The 22202-nt window shown below is 35.8% G+C and overlaps 1 protein-coding gene across 4 annotated transcripts in view; it reads left to right on the plus strand.

Annotated features, from left to right (window-relative positions):
- VAChT (Vesicular acetylcholine transporter) overlaps positions 1-22202 on the plus strand; it is a 96634-nt gene that overhangs the window by 41582 nt on the left and 32850 nt on the right. For all 4 annotated transcript variants that reach the window (XM_018504346.1, XM_018504345.1, XM_018504349.1 and 1 more), the window contains exon 4: positions 11507-11698. In XM_018504346.1, the coding sequence (XP_018359848.1) occupies positions 11507-11698 (192 nt within the window). The remainder of the gene's footprint in view (positions 1-11506; positions 11699-22202) is intronic.

Raw genomic sequence — 22202 nt, forward strand, 5'->3', positions numbered from 1 at the left:
TACATTGAAGTGTAAGGTAATCGATGAGATTACTGGCGAGTATAGAAAAAATCAGGATTACGGTAATTGATGAACTTATTTTTTAAATATTTTATAATATTAATTTTTTTAATATTTTTGTCCTGCATTAAATATTTTTGTCTTGCATTAAACATTTTGCAGAGCGTAAAACTAGAGACACATGAAAAAACGTAAGAAAGTAAGAAACAAAGTAATGCAATATTTGATGCACAATTCTTTATCTTTTATTTGATATCTTAATGTCCTTAATTGACATTTTTAGTCACGCGCAAGTGATTTAATCACGACTTAATCTGTATGTCTAACTCGTCACGAAACAATTTTCTGGTTGACGTTGTTTACGTCTCTTTCGTGAAAATAAAAATCCATGATTCTAACAAGACCGAAGAATACAAACTATATTTTTCTGTATTAAAATAAATGAAGAAAGAGAAGAAATTACGAAATTCGACTTCGTTTTATTTATCGATTTTTTTTCATTGACGTCAGCCGGGTTATGTACTCGTTTTATGTAAATAATTTCCGTGTCCTAATTTTTGTTAATCATGAATTATATATATAATTTATAATTGCGAATACAATTAGTGCAAAAAGTTTATATTTCTAAAATTCTAGAATGACATTTATTTTTTAATATTATCCTAAGGGGAGGAAAAAATTCGTGCGAAACTAAACTCACACTACGAATATGTCATGTCATAAAATAAAAAATATAATTACAAGAGATAGATTCAAAGAGTGAAATGAAATCGTCCTGTATAGAGACATGCAGTTCTAGATTTCAAACTAAGTTCCGGAATTTCCGCTGCTTTTAAACATATCTCATATTTCTGCACGGGCGAAGCTAATACGAGCTAATCACATTAAAGCAACTCGACACGAGTAAATGCCGCATAAATTCCGGTGTGAGATGCAAAACGTTCTCGGAAATCAAAGAGCTCGTTGACGCTCGTACCACCTTAATGCCCTAGCTTGCGATAAGCACCGACAACTATTACGAGATGTCTCGAGATGTACATACAGCGTGGTCGATCCATTCTCGCTAATAAGCGCGATCGAGGGAGGAGAATTAGAGGATGGGACTTGTCGTTGAACTTCAAAGCGCGGCGAGTGTCGCTAACTAAACTCGGAGAGAGTGAGTTTGCCATTTCCAATCCGAGTCCATTTCATGATTAAGCGCAAACTTCTGAAGCTGCCCCCGAGGACGTTCGCAAATACGCACAATATGCGTACATGTACCCGCCGCTTCGTATTCATGAGAGCGTGGCTTTACAAACCCCGGAATCGTAAAGTTTACTGCAAAAACATAGTCAAGTTTGAATTGATCCTGATTTTATTTCTGCAATTTATACGAGAGGAAAACTTCGTGTGGGAAAGACGAATTAAAAATTACGATACAGCGACAAATTTTTCCGTGTAAAACATAGTTCTCTATTATATCTGAATTTTATGTGTTGTGCTTTTTATTTATTGTTAATGATGACAACATCTATATATAATATTAGAAGAAGGATAGAATCGACATTATTTTAACAGATTTATGTCCAATTTCTTCACTTCCAGATAAGTTGCGGATAACCTTATCCAGGAGATATCTCCATTGTATTCTGGGAGATATCTCTTGGATAAAGTTATCTAGAGGTGAAAAAATTGGGCATTAGAAAAAGAAGAAAGGATATGGATAATAGCAAATCGTATATGTAATCAGGAATCATAAAATAAGGCGTTTCGCCGATTCTATTTGCGTGTGAGTTGATACATCTGTGTGTGTGTGTGTGTGTGTGTGTGTGTGTGTTTATAGTATTTATTTTTACAATAAATTCTTACATGAACAAACCACATTTATTAATTTTATATTACATGTAAAATTTAACTATTTATGCAGCATTAACATTATAGGTAATACAATCACTGACTTGAAATAATATGTTCTTTTTACGTTACATAAAATTCGACTAATAGAACAATAGTAGAAAGAGTGATCATATATATATGTATCATTTACTTCTCTTTTTTTAGTTCGTCAAGATGAATGGTTAAAAAAATTTCGTCGCACACTCCATCTAGTACGATTATATCGATAGGTCGCAATATTTTGGAGGCTGGTCATAATAAAAAAAAAATATATATGTATATATATGATATGTATTTTTTTTATATATTGGCACTGTTAAGGGTTAAAAGTCGAATCGATCATAGAAATCGAGAAGATCTCGTAAATGCGTGCAGCGCGGGTTACGCTCGAGTGTTTTAAGGCGTTTAAAGTTGCACGAACGAAAACAAATCATCAACGGAGCCGATGGCAAGGAAGGGTCTTCCCGTTGGGTCTCATCGATATCGGGTTGCTAATGGTGTAAGCCAAACCAGCTACCATAAAAACGCGCGTTGGGATAATTGAAGGGTAGGCCCTATCGTTATCTAGAGACTTTCTTTTTTTCGGTTTCTCTTGGCGATCCACATCTCTCGCGTTCCCACCGTCTCTATCGCTCTTAAATACTCGCCAAATTACTCTCTGATGGAATTATAAGTCGCACGGAAATTTATGCTTTCGCGACTGGATATATTCCCGCGAACTGTTCTCATTATCAACGTGCTAATCAAGTATCCCTTGTATTCAAGATGTCCCGCGCGCATGACATACACAAAAATAAACTTTTCCATTTTGAAAACGATTTCGAGGATCAGTTCACTTATGACTTTTTTGATGTTGAAAATAAATATAAAAAATCTTCTACTTTTCTCAAATTGCAATATTTTTGACATGTTTGATTATTTCGAGATCGATATTTTCTTGATTAAAAGAAGTAGTTCGAGGTTTAATAATTTTCGCGTGATCAACGATTGAAATTAAACAACTTTCTGTAACTTAAGATTTATGGCGAAAAAACAAATAAAAAATTTTATTTAACTTCTCTTCATTCTGATAATTTCCGTCGCGATTGAATCAATTAAAATGAAATAAAATGAAAATATATTGACAAAACTTTCTTAGTTGGATGTAACTGTGAAGATTAATCCAGATCACTAATAAAGATAGAAGTTTCCGATTCTTTATTTCGATCGAATTATTTTAAATTTTAGATTGTAAAAAATGTAAACCAATGATATCTAAAATACGTACTATTAAAATTTACCCCGAACTACTTTTTTTTAATCAAGAAAATATCGATCTCGAAATAATCAAATATGCCAAGAATATTGCAATTTTTGAGAGAAGTAGAAGATTTGTGATATTTAAACATCAAAAAAGTCATAAGTGAATCCTCGATATCTTTTTCAAAATGGAGAAATTAATTTTTTTGTATGTCATGCGGGACATTTTGAATACAAGGGATACTTGAATAGCACGTTGATAATGAGAAAGATATACATTACGAATATATATTATTATTTAATCGTTTTGATTACCTATTATATTACACAACTAATATTTAATATTACAATATTATATATACATTTTGTTACATTTTTTAATAGAATATATTGCTTTTTTTTCATAACCTGAGAATTTTAGTGCTTCTTGCTATAATTTTCTCAATCTTGATATCTCTTTCTCTATAAGAAAAGAATTTTTTTCTAGGAAAAAAAGGAAGAATAGGGTCGTGAGTTTTGCTTACTCATACTACGCGATAACTACACTCTTGGGTGCCATAAATAAAAATCGAGAAATTACAGGAAAAAACGTAAACACGCGAATCCGCGTGACTTCGACGTAACATGACGAGATTGCTCGATGTCGAGTAACGTGCGAGCTATTTTTTCTTCTTTCTCCAAGGCCGCATATTTCCCGTAGTTTCGACATCAACGTCGAATTCGTCGACGCAAATCGAAAAGACAAATTCGTCGGGGGTGCGAGGCATTCTTCCATGGGGGTCAAGTTCTCGGTCGCTTCATTAGAAACACGAGCATAATCCCCACCCTCGCTCTCCAATTACTGTTCACTCGTTCCTGGTTCAGACAAAGTTTAGGCTCGAGGCAATAGCGGAGAAACGTTGCAGTTGCAGAGACAAATTTATAAAGTTTTATTTTCTCCCGTTTAAAAATTATCCGTGATAAATTTTACAGTAGATAATTTTGATTTATCGTACAACATCAAAGAGATTCAATTACATGGAAATCTCTAACAATAATTTAACAAATTTTAAAGCAATTTAATATTTTAATATACATTTTTTAAGAAAACATCTTTTGAGAATTTATATATAATAAATAAACATCAAAGCTTCAAAGAGTTTTATAACGGGCAGATAAAAAGCGAATGAAAGTTGCTTTTCGAAGAATTAAATTAAAATTAAATTAAAATGTTTTATTTATCTGCATGAATCGTTTTATAGAACATAATTAAATTATGCTTTTGAAATTGTCCCGAGGTCTACTCAGTAGTTACGCCATTGCAACGGAGAAAAATCCTCTCCGCACCCTTCGCCCTTCGTATCAAAGAGTTTGCGCGTCGTTCACGCAAAATCCGTAATTGCTTCGCACGGTTGCACATCCCCGACTGTTTGCCAATTTGCTCGGTTTGCCGCTGTTTGCGTTACGATAGAAACGCCGCGCCGCGGCGGGTGTGTTTCGTTCGCTCAAAATTATTTTAACTCTACTTGTGTGCGCCACATTGATCTCGCTGTGTTTAATAAATTTTCCCCATATTGTAACTATATTTTTTGTAACTATATTTGCTGTAAAATAACAAGAGGGGAGTTTCCTTTTTACATAAAATGACATTAAATTTGCTATAAAAATTTAACTATATTATAGCTTAGTTTCAAACATCTAAGCACATTTTTTTAAATTGTAAATCAGAATTTTCTTTTTTCATTAAACTTAAATTGTCTTAAAATCAGTTAAAATTACGGACGAAAGAGCCAAAATTGTTCGTACATATACAAGTTGCATTTCATGAACTTGGGGCAGCGAAATGCCGAGGCAGTTAGTCCGTTTCATCGGCGACATCCCTCGGCAAATATCATTAAGCTTGCGAGAAAATCGTGCTAACGAGGAAAGAAGAAGCGTTAAGGGGTCCTTCGGCAGGACAAACGCTCACGGCATCCTCTTTGAATCTGTAGAACGGAATTTCTCCGTTGCGCCCAGGTCGCAGCGCGTAATCTCACTTTGATCATCATTCCTCCGGAGAAATAGGCGCGAACTTTCATGCCCCAAGCAACCGGTCCGTTCTCCCTTGCGTCGTCGACCGAAAAACTTATTTTCTCCTTGAAGAGCAACCCTGTCGAGGGAAGAGGGCAATTCGTTATGAAAGCGCGAGCAAAAATGTCCCCGAGAGAGATTACGCCAGCGAGTTACATCGACTCGACCGACGAAGAAACGAGTTTTGATGAGAGTTTAATAATATTTTGTTAATCCCACTTTTTTCCTTTGTTCTTCACATTTATTGTAGAAAAAAAAATGGTTAATCTTAAACTTGTGAAATTGAAGAGCCAAACTTATAATTGAATCTATAATGTTGCTTTGCATCTAAAAATTTAACTAGACACAAATCTAATTTTGCTGGACCATCAAATTAATTATGTACATTCAGACTTGTTAGAACATCAATTCTTGTTTATAATTATTTTGATGATCCAATAAAATTATTTTTAGATTTCTCTATCTATTATTTATTAAGATTGTATTTAGCTAAATTTTTAGATATTTCAGCAAAATTGTTCTTCCGTGTATCACGATGAAGAATTATGATGAAAGATTTCATATGCCGCAATAAAAAATTATAATGAGAGATCACGCATAACAGATACAACGAAAATAGACGCCACAAAAATTTGGGACACATTTTTCAATAATTCAACGATGTATAATTTTATTTGCACTTTCCCAAGGAATTATATTCAGTTGTATTTAGACAGCTACAAATATGTCGATCTCTAATTACCAAGTTTTAACGCAGAGTCTCGTCGTGCTCTGCTCACTCTCGGGAAATATCGTCGTCATAAACAGCAGTTAAAATAGCAGTTACAATTCAAAGTTTACCTGGAATCAGTCCGGCGATAACTGCGCAACGTGTGTTTATAGTCGATCTCGTCGACGATATTAATCAGCATCGCCAAGTCCGCGCAACGCTCGACTGGCTTCGATCAAGCACCCTCGTTTGCCCGACTCGATAATAATCAATCGGACGTGGCTGCCATTCGAACGTACTGAATTCGAAATAATTGCCTGTCCACCCCGCGGCATCCTCCCTTTCTATATCCTCCGCCGCGCCGCGCGCTGCTCTCTTTTCCTTTCTTTCTCGGATGGCGAATGGCGAAAGCGCGTAATCCGTTCATTGTAACACATTTTCCAGCAAATTATCAATCTATTAATCGGCTAATTTCTCACAGTTCGCTGCTCATTGTCTCTCTATTCGATTCCGCTGAATTATTTTACCTCTGTCATCGCCTTAAGCAACTATCTTTATTCACGACTCGCCGAGTATCGATGGTCGCAATATTCTTTTAATCGTAGCTCGTTAGAGTTATGTCTATTCAGCATGGAAAATTCAAGCATATATTTTACTCTTGCGTTATCTCATTTTTTATTAAATCCTTGCAGTTTTACATGCACACGTAATTGTTTAAATGTGGGCTGCATTATTGCAAATGTTATTATGAGTTATACGAGGTTACACTGTTAGAAATGTAATTTTTACATGTAAATGAAGCTCGTGATTATGAATGATTAAACGTAATGAGTGATTTAATTGAAAATTAAGTTACAGTAATTACTTAAATGTAAGGAACGTGTACATTAAATTTATGATATTTAATGTACTTTTCATAAAATTTTATAAAAAGTACATTAAATTTCATAAATTTTCATGAAAAGTACATTAAATTTCATTTCATGTACATGTACACAAATATACTTTTCAATTATAAATACATTAAATTTAATGTAATGTCATGAAATTAAGTTCAAATCGAGTAACTTAAAAGTATATTAAATATATTTTTAACGGTGTACATAAAATATTAATGTAGAAATGTTAAAACGAATAAAAAGTCCTTTTCGTATATACAGGGTGTCACACAACTACTGCATTTCCTCTTAAGGACATTTTCTTGAAGAAATTTTGAGATGAAAATCCTAATACGAAAATGTCAATACGATAATTATTTTAATTATAATTTTAAATGCTTATAAGTCAAAAACCATTTTACTTTTATAGCCTCTATTATTAATTCTGGATTCTTTTGAATATTCTAAGACGAAAATCCTAATACAAAAATATCGAGGCTATAATAGTTTTCGAATTACATACTATCTTTAACCAATTATAATTCAAAAACTATTGTGGTATAATTCAAAAACTCGATATTTTTGTATTAGGATTTTCGTCTCAAAATTACCTCAAGAATATGTTTTTAAGAAGAAATGCGATAGTTGTGAGATACTCTATATATATATATCTAGAAGATAAAAGTAATAAGAATAGACTGCGCATTTCTATGAAGTTGTCACTGTCAGTTTAAAAAGCGTGAAGTAGTTTGAAATAGAGTTCCTATAAAAAATAAAAAAATTCTAGCTTGAAGTACATCACTTATTCTCTCTAAAGTCTAAAGTCTCGAATTGGAGAAAAATGCTGATAAAACTGAAGAGAGATGCTGATGCGTTCAATTCTTTTCAACAGAGCAAAAGCTAAGATCAGAGAATGCTTAATCTATACATACCTCTTACGTCTACGATACAGGAATTTCAAGGATGGAAAGTCCAAGAATGAGTTGTCAAGTCGACTTCAGACTAACATTAATGTTACAAAAACGGGTCTACGAGCCAAGTAACAAAAAAAAAATTACAAAATATAAACAATAAGGAGCATACAGCCACGGCACTAGATGTTTTTAGCGAAAGTCATATATTTCAAATTATAATTAGGAAAAGTAGACGTTTCGGTCAATATTTGACCATCATCAGTACAATATATAAAAGAATGTTACAAAAAATAAAAAATACTTGACAATAAATCGATAGTCCAGAATAGATGGTGACAAAATTTAACATTCGCTTAACGAATTGTATTGCGAAATAAAGTCCTTTTCTAGAAGTTATTTCCGACTTCGAGTGTGAAAAATACGTATAATTTCCAGATTCACGTATTTAGTGACACAAGTCCTCGAAAAAGTGAATTCGCAAATATAGTGTGCAGTTAAACCAAGTCCTGGCACAATTTGGAAAGAATTATTCTTGAGAAAAATGTATCCTTGACAAAAAAGAAATTAATTTAATGAAATTTGTATGCATCGCCTTGCTATGTGAAACTGGGCGCGATAGTTAAAAATTAACTTCGCGCGGAGGTGGAATCGTCTCCCTCGAATTTTCCATCTGCAAGCGCATCTCAGATAATGTGTATCTACCGCCACGAGAACGGCACCTCGCAATCTCCCGCGGAAGTCCCTGGTGGACCGTCGCGGTATGCAAACAAGGGCGAGATAGGTCGAAAAAGTGGGAGAACCGCCCGCGCCGCCGGGGGTAGTGCCGGCGATGGTGAAGGACTGCGACGAGGGGAGCCCGAGGTGGTTGTTCCGCCGTTCTAGCGTGGTGCAGCGGGAGTGTTACTAATTGGAGGGGCACCGAGGGGAGGAAACCTTGTTATCTCTTAATTGCTACGACCCTCCGCGCTGTTTTGCATCGGTAAGGAGCGCAAGTCGAATCGACGGACGTTTGTTTTGCGGACCGTGTCGATCTCGCTTATCGATCTGACTCCTTGACAGGATTATTCAGCGAGATCTAACGATTCTTCTCAACCCTGTTACTTCTTCTTATTTTTGTATTCTCGCAATGCAATTGCGCGACAGTGAACTTTTATAGTTTTCTTCTTTTTCTTTTGTAAAAAGATTTGGAAAGTTGCAGAGATTTTTTAATAAGTAATCTTTAATCTTCTTTTCTTCTTTGAAAAAACATAATCGGTTTCATCGATCGTTTATTTCCTTTTACGAGATTGCGTGTTTTATTAAACGCCACATAATTCTCTCTAACAAAGAAACCTCGCAAAGTGTCACATTCTGATTTTAATAAAAATTTTTATATATGTAGATTACATAAAAATTAATGAATTTAGAAAATATCACCCTTTATATGTAAAGCTATTTGCAGTTCGTTTTCACTATATTTCAAAAATTATTCAAAATAAAAATAAATTTGAAAATTAATAAATTTCGAAAAAATTTTTTTTAATATTGATGTAGATAAATAGAGAATTTTATTATATAACTTTTGTATAAATCTTTTGATAAGTAGTTGTTGAGATATAAAAAAAGTTAAAATTGCTTTAAATATAGGGAATGATATCACCCTTTAAAACCATTTATTAGCCGCATACATGTTCTAAATTCATCTATTCCTGTAATTTATATATATATTATATATATAAAGTTTATTAAAATCAAAATTTGATGCTTTGCGAAGTTTGTGTATCGGCATCTTACATTTTCTTGTGAAAAGTAAAGCAAGGCTTTTTTTCAGTACATCTAAGAACAGTTAAGTTCATAAAAGATTGTATCGGGCGCTATAATCCCGATCCATCGATACACCACGCGGGAGCGATACATGATTCTACGCACGAAACGAATCCGGGGAGCCGGATCGTAACGAGTTCGATTATCCTGGCACGGCATGAGTCAGTCGTTCCTGTCCTGTTCCTGCAGCTACCTCCGTAACGCGACGCACGCCCTCCGTTTCATTCCGCTCTCCGTATAACGGGTGTCCGGATTCCCAGGAGGTTTTCCGCCCTCTTTTCAAGCCTCATTGCTATGCACCGCTCGAAACTCCGCTAACGACCTTACACACCCCCGAGCCGCGACCCCTCTGCCCCTCTGAATGTCATCTCGCACACGATTTTCAGTATCTAAGATCGCCTTCCGCTCGCTCGCGCGACTAGTACCGAGCCCTTTGATCGCGACGCGACAAAGTTCACGAATCGTTCAGGAACTAGCGTGAACGAGTTTCTTGACGTGAACATAGGTAGGACTCCATTTGTCGGCATAATATGATGGGAAAGTTTCTCTTCTAACGGAACTTGGGGATCGGTAGAATATTGGAGAAGTCGGAGGTAGCTTAAGTTGATACTCTGCAAAGTTGGAATGAATTCTGCACGTTTCCTTGTACGAAATTCTCAACTTTTCCATTGAATTTCATTCGTGTGGTTTTTCCCCAACATTAGACAGAGTATTTAGACGATTTATTACAACGAATTAAATTTATTTCTCCCACACGGAAAAAAAGGTTTTGCTGAAGAGTAACTAAAAATTTAGTTAGATATAGAATTTTGAAAGTGTGTGTGTAATTTTGTTGCACACCATTTCAAAATAATTACGTGAGAATTTCAAGCATGATTAGTAAAACTGCAAAAAGTTTTGACATTCTAGTAATTAGCTTGAGTATTCTGCATAATTATTTTGATGGCCCAATAAATTATAGATCTCTTTCTAACTAAATTATTAGATACTTCTGCAAAACTGTCATTTCCGTGTGTTAATTATCGTAATATTAAGTCCAAAAATATCTTTGTGTCAACGAGTTCAATTAAGTATTATGAATTATACAATTAGAGGAATATGTCTATAATTTTGTAACGGCAAAATGATCGATATAAGGACTAATGAGTCTACAAAACACGCGAATTTGTTAAAAAGGGAATAAAGTCTATTACAGGATGATAGTCAGTCTTTCTCTCCTCCCTCCCTCCCTCCCTCCTTTCCCCCCTCTCTCTCTCTCTCTCTCTCTCGTTCTCTTTTTCCTCTCTTTTATTCTTACACTAGCTCGCCGGAAACACTCAAGCTGAAGGACGAGGGTGTTCGGTTCGCAAAGTTGGTCTTGTTAGGCCTGCAAAAGGGGATTCCGTTCAACCAACCATGCTAGCCTTAAGGGTCCTTACTCCATCAGAGGCACGCTTCGTTTCTCGATTGATTCTTTATTTTACAATCGCCGTGGCCCCCCGCAAAGGGCAACGAATACATGTTCAGTGTAGGACGCAGGACACGCTGTCAGCCGTGACCCTTTCGTCTGCCAATTTCCGGTCGCCTTATGTCATCGTTTTCCACATCGCTTATTCGTCTCCGGTGATCGTGACTATCGGACGTCACGTTATGCAATAGTAGTCAAAGCGTTTGTAATAGCTTGAATTCTAAAATGGAGAGAGTCCATCAGAAGCGTTTTGCTTTCGATTAAACATAATTTAATAGCTTTATTATTGTTTTTTCTTCTCTACCGTCTGATGCCTCTTTCATTTGCATTAAAAGTGGTGAATCGGTTACTATAGTTTTAACAGAACAATATATTATTATATATAGATGTAAGGTATATACACGTAATTATTATATATTATATATGTTATAATAAATCTTAAAAAAATATATAATGTTTATTTTATAAATGCACACATCACTTAAATTGAAAATGTAATGTCTATGTCCGCCTTTTGTTGCTCGTCGCATAATTCATTTCAATCTTCTTTCTTCTCGCTCGGAGTAATCACCTATTTCCGTTCGATTTACAGAAGGAGGAGGCTCTACCGAGTCTTCCGGTTCCGGACCTCGAGACGACCTTGCAGAAATACTTGGCGCAGGTCGAAGCTATCACGCCGAACCACCTGGAAAAGACTCGAAGCTTGGTACGAGCCTTCCTGTCGGGTCCTGGCCCGAAACTCCAGCAACGTCTCTTCGAACGTAGACAGAAAGTGACCAACTGGGTGAGTAACCAATTTTACCCAAATATCAATTCAAATACAATGCTCGCATTTTCAAACAAATTACACTTAACTTTTATAAAATAAATAAAAATATATTTTTATTCAAATTGAATTGGAGATTGATTCACTTCAGAAGCAAATTGCGTTTAGATTATGCAATTTTGAGTCATGTTATTTTTCTTGGATTTACGGAACTTTATTTGTAAGCCATCAACGTACCGAGAGATTTTGTCTACTTCTCTATTCCGTAACATTGCCGAGGAGACATCGACTCTGTCGGGAAGCCGAGTCAGACGGCGTAATCCGTAATACGGCCGTCGCTTTAAAACGAGGGTCTATCCCGTCGCGAAAAAGAAGAAGAAAAAACTGCGGTGTGTGTCACGGTCATGGGGATCGAACGGGAAAGAGATCCTCTCCGCGTCTAAGTGGCACAACACCATTTTCGTTTCAAGCCCGCGATGCCTCGAGAGAATTTGCTATTACACAGGGTGTTCGCCTATCGTTCGATCGATCGTAATATCTGCGAGAATGAGATCGATGCATGTAAGCTAAAATAGAGCAAGCTAAAATAGAAAAATGAAAAACTTTAACAATCTAAACAAGACTTTAAAAGATGATATTTAAATAACGCTTGAAGATTTTGAAGAAAATGTCTCGAAGGCGTAAACTTCAAAATAAAGTAGCATCAAAATATAGTTATTTAAACGAAAAGAAAATTCCTTCGAAATTCTTTGTTTTCTAATTGTTTAAAATTAAAGAGTTATTGACGTTTAATTTTTCATTAACTAAAACGTTTTACACTAAAAATTATATTATTTAAATGGAATTTATATTAAATTAATTATAAGAAATTAAGAGGCACAGAAGCAATTTTTTTAATAAATTTTGTCTAGCAAATTCTAAAATTTGGAATAAAATCTAAGTAACCTTTTACATATACAGATGGATAAATTCTATTTTATATCAAAATTAGGAAGAGTAAAAGAAGTAAATTTTTAGGATGAAAACGTTTATTAATTTGCCTACGCAATTTTATTGAAAAATAGTGTATGATATTGCATATGAGAGTCAGAATAAAAGAATTTTTGCATTCCATCAATAGAGAGAAAATTAAATTTAGATTTAATATAACTTCTATTTAAATAAAAATAATTTTTGAAAATATTTTAGTCGATATATAAAAAATTAAATGTCAATAATTCTAGTTTTGTTTATATGTCTAATTGTGACAATAGGCTTGTTCTTCTTAGCTGAACTTTTGCACCAGTTCATCTTTTTTTCTTTTCTCTTTAGAAGGAAAGAAGAAGAAGAAACATGAACTGGTGTAAAAGTTCAGCCAAAAAGAACAGGGCCAATATCTCATTTAAATTCTGGCAGGTTCTCGTTCTAAATTTTTGAGAGTGAAACTTCACTCCTAAAGAGTGATAGTTGCGCCAGTCCGACAGGAATGAAACTTTCACTCATTAAAGTTCATTAAAGTTGACTTTTTAGGTTAGGTTATGAAATTTACTCCTGAAGGAGTGAAGTTCATTCTTGCATCCCGCAACTATCACTTTTCTTGGAATGAAATTTCATTTCCAAAAATTTAGAATGTTCTTTGGCGAGAATCATCATTCTGGGCATTAAACATACGAATATAAGTAAACACCCTGTATATTCCAAGCGAGCTCCTGGAGAGGCTCCGGAGACGGAGTCGAGTATCCGTGCGCGAGTTCCCCGTGACTTTTGCTATCCCCCTCATCCCGTACGGTCGTTCCCGTGGGATTCCCGGTTCGATGCATGCGCCGGCTATAAGCCGCGCCTCGCACCCCCTCGTCGGCCCGAGCCTCCCGTGGCACATAAATAAATAAATAAATGGATTTACGCGAGGGCCCCGGCGCCTCCCTCCTCCCCGTCTGCGTCACTCCACTCCACTCCACTCTTGCAACGCACCGGTGAAAGGGGATGGACGTAAGGGTCGTCCGGACTGTACCGGAACAATGCAAATATTGCCAGAGGAATGAGGACGGGAAGGGTGACACACACGGAGCTACGTTCTACGTGTATTAAGCGATTGCTAGGCGAAGAGGTACCGCTATCAACACTGATGACAACTACGTCAGTCAAAATGTACATACATAAATAACGTTGCGCTTCACTCAAATTTTTACGGAGTTACGGTTTCAAAATGTGTTCATTTTCCGGGAGAAACTTGTCAGCATCAAAAAAGCAGTGACGGCACACGTTAGATGTATCAAACGTATATGTGTAGCAGAAGTTGTGCAACGTACGCGTTTTACTGTCAAGGTAAAATAACTTCGCAGAAAAGGAACAAGAGAAACGCATCACGGATTTACGTTTTATATAACTGTCAAAAAGAGACAAATTGCGACGATCAAATATTTGTGAACGTTACTTGGATAGCGATAAATTTATTTAGTTTTGCATTTTTCAACTAAAGCTCTTTTGTTATCCGGTATAAATATCTTCTTACGAAGATACGAAAGATATTATACGTTAGTTTTAAAATTTCCATGATTTAACGTGACAACCGCAAAATCAGGACGACTATAAATATAAGATTAATATGCTCGAGCAAAATTGGATTTCTGTTTCTGTCAGACTTCTCTGTGTGTTACCTATAAAATTTATCTCGTATAAAATATCTGTCACTTATACGTATATCCAAACTAAAGTAATCAAATAATAAAAATAAAGTAGTCAATTAAGCGCGCAATTAAATATCTTTAAATTGTTTGAACTTAATTTTTCCGAAAATTTTCGCCTCCCATTGGAAGATAACTTTCTATGGTTTTTCAACAGATTTCGTTTTGTCACATCTCATCTAAATGTTCTTCTCGCTCTGTGTAATACATCTGTTACAAGGCAGATTAATTCATCGCAATTTTATCTCGAAGGTATACATTTATCGCGATAATGCCTTCTTCTCGTCTCCCTTTTTCAGCGGTCCTCCACAGAAATATCTTATTTCTTACCACTCCGAGAGAGCAATCTGTCCTTCTTTCCGCTCTTTCTCTCTCACGTAATTTTTCTAATTTAGCCGAACGGCCCATTCAGCATTGAGCGGGAGGCGCACGAGGCTCGACTCGCACAATCGCCGGTCCGGGTTTTCGATTTGCTGGCATACATCCGGAAATACATTTTCGTTTCTCGTTTCTTTAAGGGTCGACCTCTCGCACTCCTGCCCTCGCCTTCCACTGCCACCAGTCCCAAGCGAAGTGTCGCGAAAAGCCAGACTGAAAGCAATTTTCTCGCCAGCGGTGGCTGTCGCACGAATTGCCGCCGCTCCTTCGATCTTGCTTTCCCTTTCTCGCTATCTCTCCATTCATCTGATCGATGGGAATGCCCGCTCGCATTATCCAGTTACGCGTTTCGTGATGACACATCGGTCTTGTAAAAGCGAGCGCCGCGCCGGTCAATTGAGGGACTCGTCGACTAAATTATTCGGTCTTTCCGGAAATGATAGCAGAAAATCAAGTTTCCTCCAGAAAAAGGAAGAGGAAGTTATTAACTAATCAAATTATATTGGCAAAAAGAATGTATTTTTAACATGATCAAATATTATTTTCATATTTCATGACCTTTAAAAAAATCATTTTTTTTTATTATTCGACGATTTTAATGATTTTTTTAAATCATCCTTTTCGACGTTTTAACGATTTTTTATGAAGTTATACTTCATAAAACTTTCACTTTTAATGATCGATATAAGGTAATGTTTATCTAACTTATTCATGATAATTAATAACTCATGTTTTTTTTTAATTGTGTCATTATTGAAGTAATGGCGTGATATTATATTATAAAAAAAAATTTCAATTGTGTTTGTCCACATTATTAGACACGTCTTTGACTAGTTTGCGATTTTAATTAACCACCTGAGCGTAAATCTTCATCCCTTCTACCCCGCGGCATCTTCTTTAAACCCTGATATTTTTTTCGCGTTTGTTCTCCGATGATAGTCGTCGACTTTGCAGGGTGAGAAAGGTATGAAAGCATCGTAGAACACAGGGGTGGCCAAACCTAAAACCTAAAACCTCGAGTCGGATTGTACGCCTGATGGTCGTTTCAGGCACGTCGCGGGCGAGTCGCGATGGCGACGGTAAGCTAATATTACGGTGCCCCGCGGCGAACTGGAAAATCTCATTGGGGCCTCCATTATTCATCCGCAAGCCCGAGCTTGCGACTCCCTTCATTCGTTCATTCGTTCGTTCATTCGTTCGTCGGTCCGTCTGTCCGTTCGTCGCTTCATAGTTTCCGCCGTGATAAATTCAATTCGAATTACAAACGCCCGGAATTAATCCCCTCCCACCCCCCCTTCGCCGTTACATACGACCTTTCTCGCGTTCTCCTCATCCACAGTTCACAGTGTTCACACCGACGCGACGAGAACGATGCGATTAAACGCCTCGTGACTTTACCGGAATGAATCGTCTATGAATTTACAAAGATCTTCAGGAAACTAATTTTGCATCTCGTTTCAAACTACAATTCTCTTGTAGAACTTGCACAATAGTACCTCGCCATTATTTTTCGAAATAAATCCTTTCAAAGAGGTTTCTTTTTAAAAAGAAATCGTATTAGGTTATGAATTTATATTTACAAATTTGTATAAAACGAATTTGCGTCATTACAGTGAAAATATGCTATTAATTGTTACTTAATTTCTGCCTCTGAAACTTATCAAAAAGTTCTTTGTTTTCACTTTTACAATACTTATACAAAACTTGGAAGTGTCTTGATTTTTTTTTATCAAGAAGAAATTCACATCAAAGATCTTAAAAAATAATACAATAAAAAAGTGGAATAGTCCGACAAATAACACAAGTTACTGCAAAAATTGAGAAGATAAAAAAACTTTTTTTTCAATGTTTGATTAACAATATTCTATTATTATAGTTTATTGTTTACTACATAATATCTTGGTAAGTATTTGCATTAAGTACTGAGGAGTTCATATGTATACATTAAAATACGTGTGAAAGTAACGCTGTTGCTCTCCGTGAAAACGATTAAAGTAGATGTATCCTCCCCAAGGATACAAGAGGGTGGAATAAGCGGATAGGATGGAAGCAGGTGGATGCTATCCAGAAATATCGCGAGCACGTGCAAATGGCCGCGTGTCGAGACTCAGGAGGGATCTTCTTCTGCGGGGAACCGACAAAGTCTCATCCCTACAAGGAACTGGGAAAGGAGTGAAGTACGGAAAGGAGAAGCAATAAACTTTTATGGCCGTAAGCTCTCACTTGCGCGGACGGCCGTTCCTGCTCGCGAGCATCCGAAACTTAGGAGGAATATAATTTCATTCCTCGAGTCGCAAAATTGTTGCAGAGAAAGACGTTTATATCAGCGAACGAAGAGATAATTTAATGGCTCGAGATATTTGCGAAATAAACGTCTAAGAATTATAAAAAAATCTAAGAAATCATAAAAAAGTTATAAAAATATTTTTTTTAATTTTCTTAAAAAAATATTTTGTGTATTGTCTTAAAGATGTCTTTTTTCAAAGACCTTTTTAAAATGTTGAATAAAAGAACCGAATAATATTTACCTTACTGGGCTCGTAAATGTCATTTTTAAATATTTTCGAAAAGAATTATAAAGCGTTTTTTAGTCCGTTTAATTTCATAAATCTTTCATTTAATTCTTTTATTTAGATAAGTGAGTCAATCATTTAATTGACATTAAAACTCAACGGTGAAGTATCTCTGAGCAGTTTACGGAACAGAAAACTACCGATTCGACAAACTCCGTTCAAGTATTTGTTACATCCACTTTCCGCGGATAAGAGAACGCGGAAAACTGCTGTCAAACTGAACAACCAAGAAGAAAGGAAACTTTTCCCAGGGAGAAAATACACGAAAAGAGGAAACCGGCTGATCCCGCGAAGCCGAGCGTTTACCGTAACGAGTGGATCGAAAGCTAAACTGAGCTGGCGCTTTTTCGAAAGAGGGATGTCCCCGCCCTAAAGTACGTAACTTTTCTTATGAATCCCTGTGGACAAGAGAGAAAACGCGGGGGTGAACGAGGGTGGTCGTTTTACTCCGCAATCCACCAAGCGCCAGGAGAAGGAACTCGTTTCGCGTAAAAAGAAAATATTTCTCGTCGACACGCAAGAAGCGGTACAAAGGATCCTAGTTGCGCTTCCTTTCTTCCTTCCTTCCTCCGTCTTTCGTTTTCTTTTTTCTCTATTTTAGGTCTTGCTCAAGGACCTTTTGGTGTAGCGGGCGATAAAGTTGAAACCTCGACTAAATCGATATACTACGGGGATGTATGTTCTTTTTTCCGTACCTCGTGTACCTTTATAGCAGCTATTTGCACGATTTTTTTTTTTCTTTTCTTTTCTTTTCCAACGACGTGTCTCGTCCCCTTGTCTTCGAAGACCTTTGATCTCAATTAGATATCCATACAGTACTTTAATTACATTTCATGAATTAATCATCAGATACTAGCGAGAGCTGTATAAACTTAGTAATAATTACGAATATTTATTTAGTAGTCAAATTTAGAAAAAAAATTACGGTTATTATTTAGCGTCAGCAGAAAATCGCGGTATTGTATCCCGTAAACGCTATCATCATTATTGCTTTCAGAGAAGCCAAAGTATCTTATTTGCAACAAACGTTAATTTAAAAGCGTGAAGGTAAACGTGAGTAAGAAAACAAAATTATCGCTTATGCCTCGTGGTATCGGAGGGTTTGAAAGGACATTTTCACGCTTTCAAGCCACTCAAGTATCGATAATGCTCGAGGTTGAGCATAATTACTGACACGCAATCTTGCGATGTAAACCGCGACAGATAAATATACAAGGTGTTGGAGAACTACGGTACTTTCTTTCTCAATCCGTACGTAACTAAATTATTGATTGAATTAATATTTCGAGTGGAGCCAACCAAAGGTTTAAAGACGCAAATAAATGATAAAATTTTACATCCCCATAGCGAATGTCAAGTGGATTTTTATCAAATAATATTATTTTATCGCGTAATCTTAATTATCAAAATACTTATTATTAAAACTTTCATGTCAAAAGTCGCACAATAGTGTCTTACTGTTGTCTTGAAAAATTTCTTGAAAATTCATCAAGAGGCTTGTAATTAAGTGAAAGTACGCAACTTTCGATACATCCCGTATATGCGATGGTAATATACACAGCATTGCGTCTTCATAAATAGCTTGACACATTCGAAGGAGATAAGCACCTACATGCGTCACACTTTAAGAGGATACGACCCGCGGCAAGATTGTATCTCTCTTGCGGTTTTTATGCCATCATACCACCAGATATGATATTATCCTGCTTAAATTAAATTATAGTCGTCGGTGACTTTATTTGTCAAAAATTCTGATGCAAATTAACAAGCAGTGATTTTATTAAAATCACTTTCGTATTTTTGAAAAACATTTTCAATTTAATATTGAGAAAATAATAGTTAAAAATAGAAAAAACAGTCAAAAGAAAAAAAAATAGTAAAAATATATATTTTAAAATATTCGATATATGTATATCTTTTCACGGGAAAAATGACTTTGCTGGACATAGATCTGAAAATAATTTTGTTGGACTATTAAAATAATTTGATACAGGAAACTCAAATTAGTTGCTAGAAAAATAAAGAATTTTTAAATCATTGTTTATCGTTTTCTAACATAATTATTTTGCAAAACGTCATATTTAAGGTAGTTCTTCATGTATTTCCTGTGAATTTATACAATTTCTAGTTTAAGCTAAGTGTACACCGATTATTTGTCCTAAAACATAGTTCTATAACCGAAGCTGAAATAGTAATTAAATTGACAAGCAATTTATTGCTACAAATAAACATCTCAGAAAGCTGTTAATGATCTGATGCTAATAAGCATCTTACAAACTATAAATAATTTAATCTCATCACAGTCTATCTTCATAATTCTTAATAATTATCTTGATGGTCCAACAAAATTATTTTAAGATCTATATTCAGCAAAAGTTTAAATCTTTCAATGAAAATTGTTCTTTTTGTGTATTGCAAGAACAACGTCAGAAAGATAAAGAAGTTAAATAGAACAGATTAAATTAGATTTGACTTAATTTAAATAAATCGTATACCCCGTATAATGAATCGAAAATAGAAAGAGATGCCCGACGTGGTTGACGAACCCGTGTTCGCTAACAATCGCATGTCTCTGAATGGCGTCATGGCATCACACTTGCTAGCTACTTGGCCTAATCTTGGCAATTTAAATGTTTGTCCCCGACACGCAGGTCCGCTATGGGATCGCGTATCGCTCGGCTTAGGGACGCGTCGGTAATCCCTTGTTGAAACAGTGCTAAGCCCTTACGGATTGTCTGCGGGATCGCTACGGCGATACGACAGCGAGCGGTCTATCCGAAGGGCGGCAACCCCTATCCGATGTTTTCGCTCTCGCGGTTTGTCCTGCTCGCCTCGCCTTTTACTGCTCGTTAACCGCGCTTCACGAATCTTCGTCACGTCTGTTCATTCTATTTTCAGCTTAAAATCGGAGAATGTTTTTTTGTTTGAGAATTAATTGCAAAAGCATGTTCGGTGTTGTAGTGCGAGACACACTACAACAAAAAGTTTTTATGGTTTTATTTTATTCTTTTCCTTCTCGAGGAATGATAGAATGGAATGGAAACGAGCCCAGGAGACACAAACGACCGGAGCAAAACGAGTGCCATTCGCGAAATTGGCATATTGCCGATATATCCGATACACGGTGGATAAATCGTTCCCGCGCGAACAAGGGATGCACGAAGCCAATCTCACCCGGGAGATTCACGACGTGCGATGAACAATAATGTGAGGCGGAGGCAAATGACCCAATGATCCTAAAAAAATTTGCAAATAATTTGAAAGGAAATAATGCAAAACACTGCGATGATTCCACAGAGATTCGGAGGTGTTATTTCATGAATTTATACGTAACATTAGAAAGAAGAGTTTTTCATTCATATGTTAACAATTAAAAAGTTTATCTAATAAAAAATTTTACGATAACAATAAAAAATTAGAGATAAGACTGTAAGAGTCAAAGCGCAGTTAATAACGTGTTAATAAATTATTTAAAACGAAGTATCTTTAATGAATCTCTCAGATACAATGTATAGTATCATGATTACGAACGTTTCAGCTTCTCTTCGTAACCCATAAGCGTAAAAATACAAGTAAATGGTTATCTTCCATTCTCAAGTCTAATCTACAATGTGCTCTTTACTTTCAGTTTCCTGTTTTTTTATTACTTTTTATTTGTCTTTTTGCTTCTTATCCTGTCGACTTCATTTTCTAGGTTAAAACAAAAAAGAGATAAAAGTTGACGAACCTTGAAAGAGACAAGGAACACGTGACAAAACACGATTGTTGATAAAACGATCACAAAGAGGGAAAAAGGTAAAAAGTAAGAAGAAAGAAATGGGAAAAAAAGAGCACATTGTAGATCAAGGTTCAGTCTGTACTAATACAGATAATTCAGTGTAAATTAGTTGTACACATGAAAGCTCCTAAAGGGTACTTCAACGATAGTTCCGTTGCTATTTCCGGAGGAGCTAATTAAGTCGAGGAAAATCGTTCTTTACTCAAAAGAGCATTTGTCAGTCTGTACGAAAGATCCAGAATCCTCTCAGCGCGACGCCTCCTCTTATATTCCAGGAGCACTTAAGAGTGCAAATATTTATGGTATCTTCCAGTCTCGAGTGAAAAACAAAACCCTCCTCTCTTGAAGAAGAAGATGAACACGAGGAGGAGAGGAATCCATCTCTTCCTCTCTTTTTCTTGCTCCTTTCTCTCTCTCTCTCTCTCTCTCTCATCGAGTAGATATATCCCGTGGGATTAACCTTTAATTCTATCCCGTCTCGACAGCCCCTTTTTCGTCCTTGAAGAAGGATCCTCGGCGTGCGTATCAAATGTTCTCGACATGGGCCAGGAACAAGACCGAAATGAAATTTTCGAAATGGCTTGACGAGCGGCTTGGTTTACGAGATTGGCTGCCTTTGCCACGTCGCTCGAAGGGATATTAAGAGCTAAGAAAAGGAATAAGACAGTACCTGTTTTGAACGAAGAATATAATTTTAGAAGATTATTCATGATAGAGAGTAATAAGAACTATTTTAAAACAGCTGAACGAAAACATGTTACATAATAAATTGATTATTTATATGAAGATATTCGAACTATTAATAAGTGCTGTACAAAATAAAAATATAGTTTTATATATATAGAAGCTAAAAGGGATGTTTTTAAAAAAAGTGCACAATTTATTGTTACTAATTTATATCGTTGATAGTATTTTAAGATACTTATTAGCATTGTTATTAAATTGAATTATTTAATTTGTCATATTATTTTAGCTTCAGTTTATGATTGCGTTTCAAGTTCGACAGTAATCAACAGATAGTATAGTTTTACTAAAATATCTAGAAATTTAATTATAAAATATAAATATTGTTAGCCCCATCAAGGTTTATAGCACTCGACCATGTTTAGCTCTTATTTATTTATTTACTT

Source organism: Trachymyrmex cornetzi, unplaced genomic scaffold, assembly GCF_001594075.2.
Source record: "Trachymyrmex cornetzi isolate Tcor2-1 unplaced genomic scaffold, Tcor1.1 scaffold166, whole genome shotgun sequence".
Classification (NCBI taxonomy): Eukaryota; Metazoa; Arthropoda; class Insecta; order Hymenoptera; family Formicidae; genus Trachymyrmex; species Trachymyrmex cornetzi.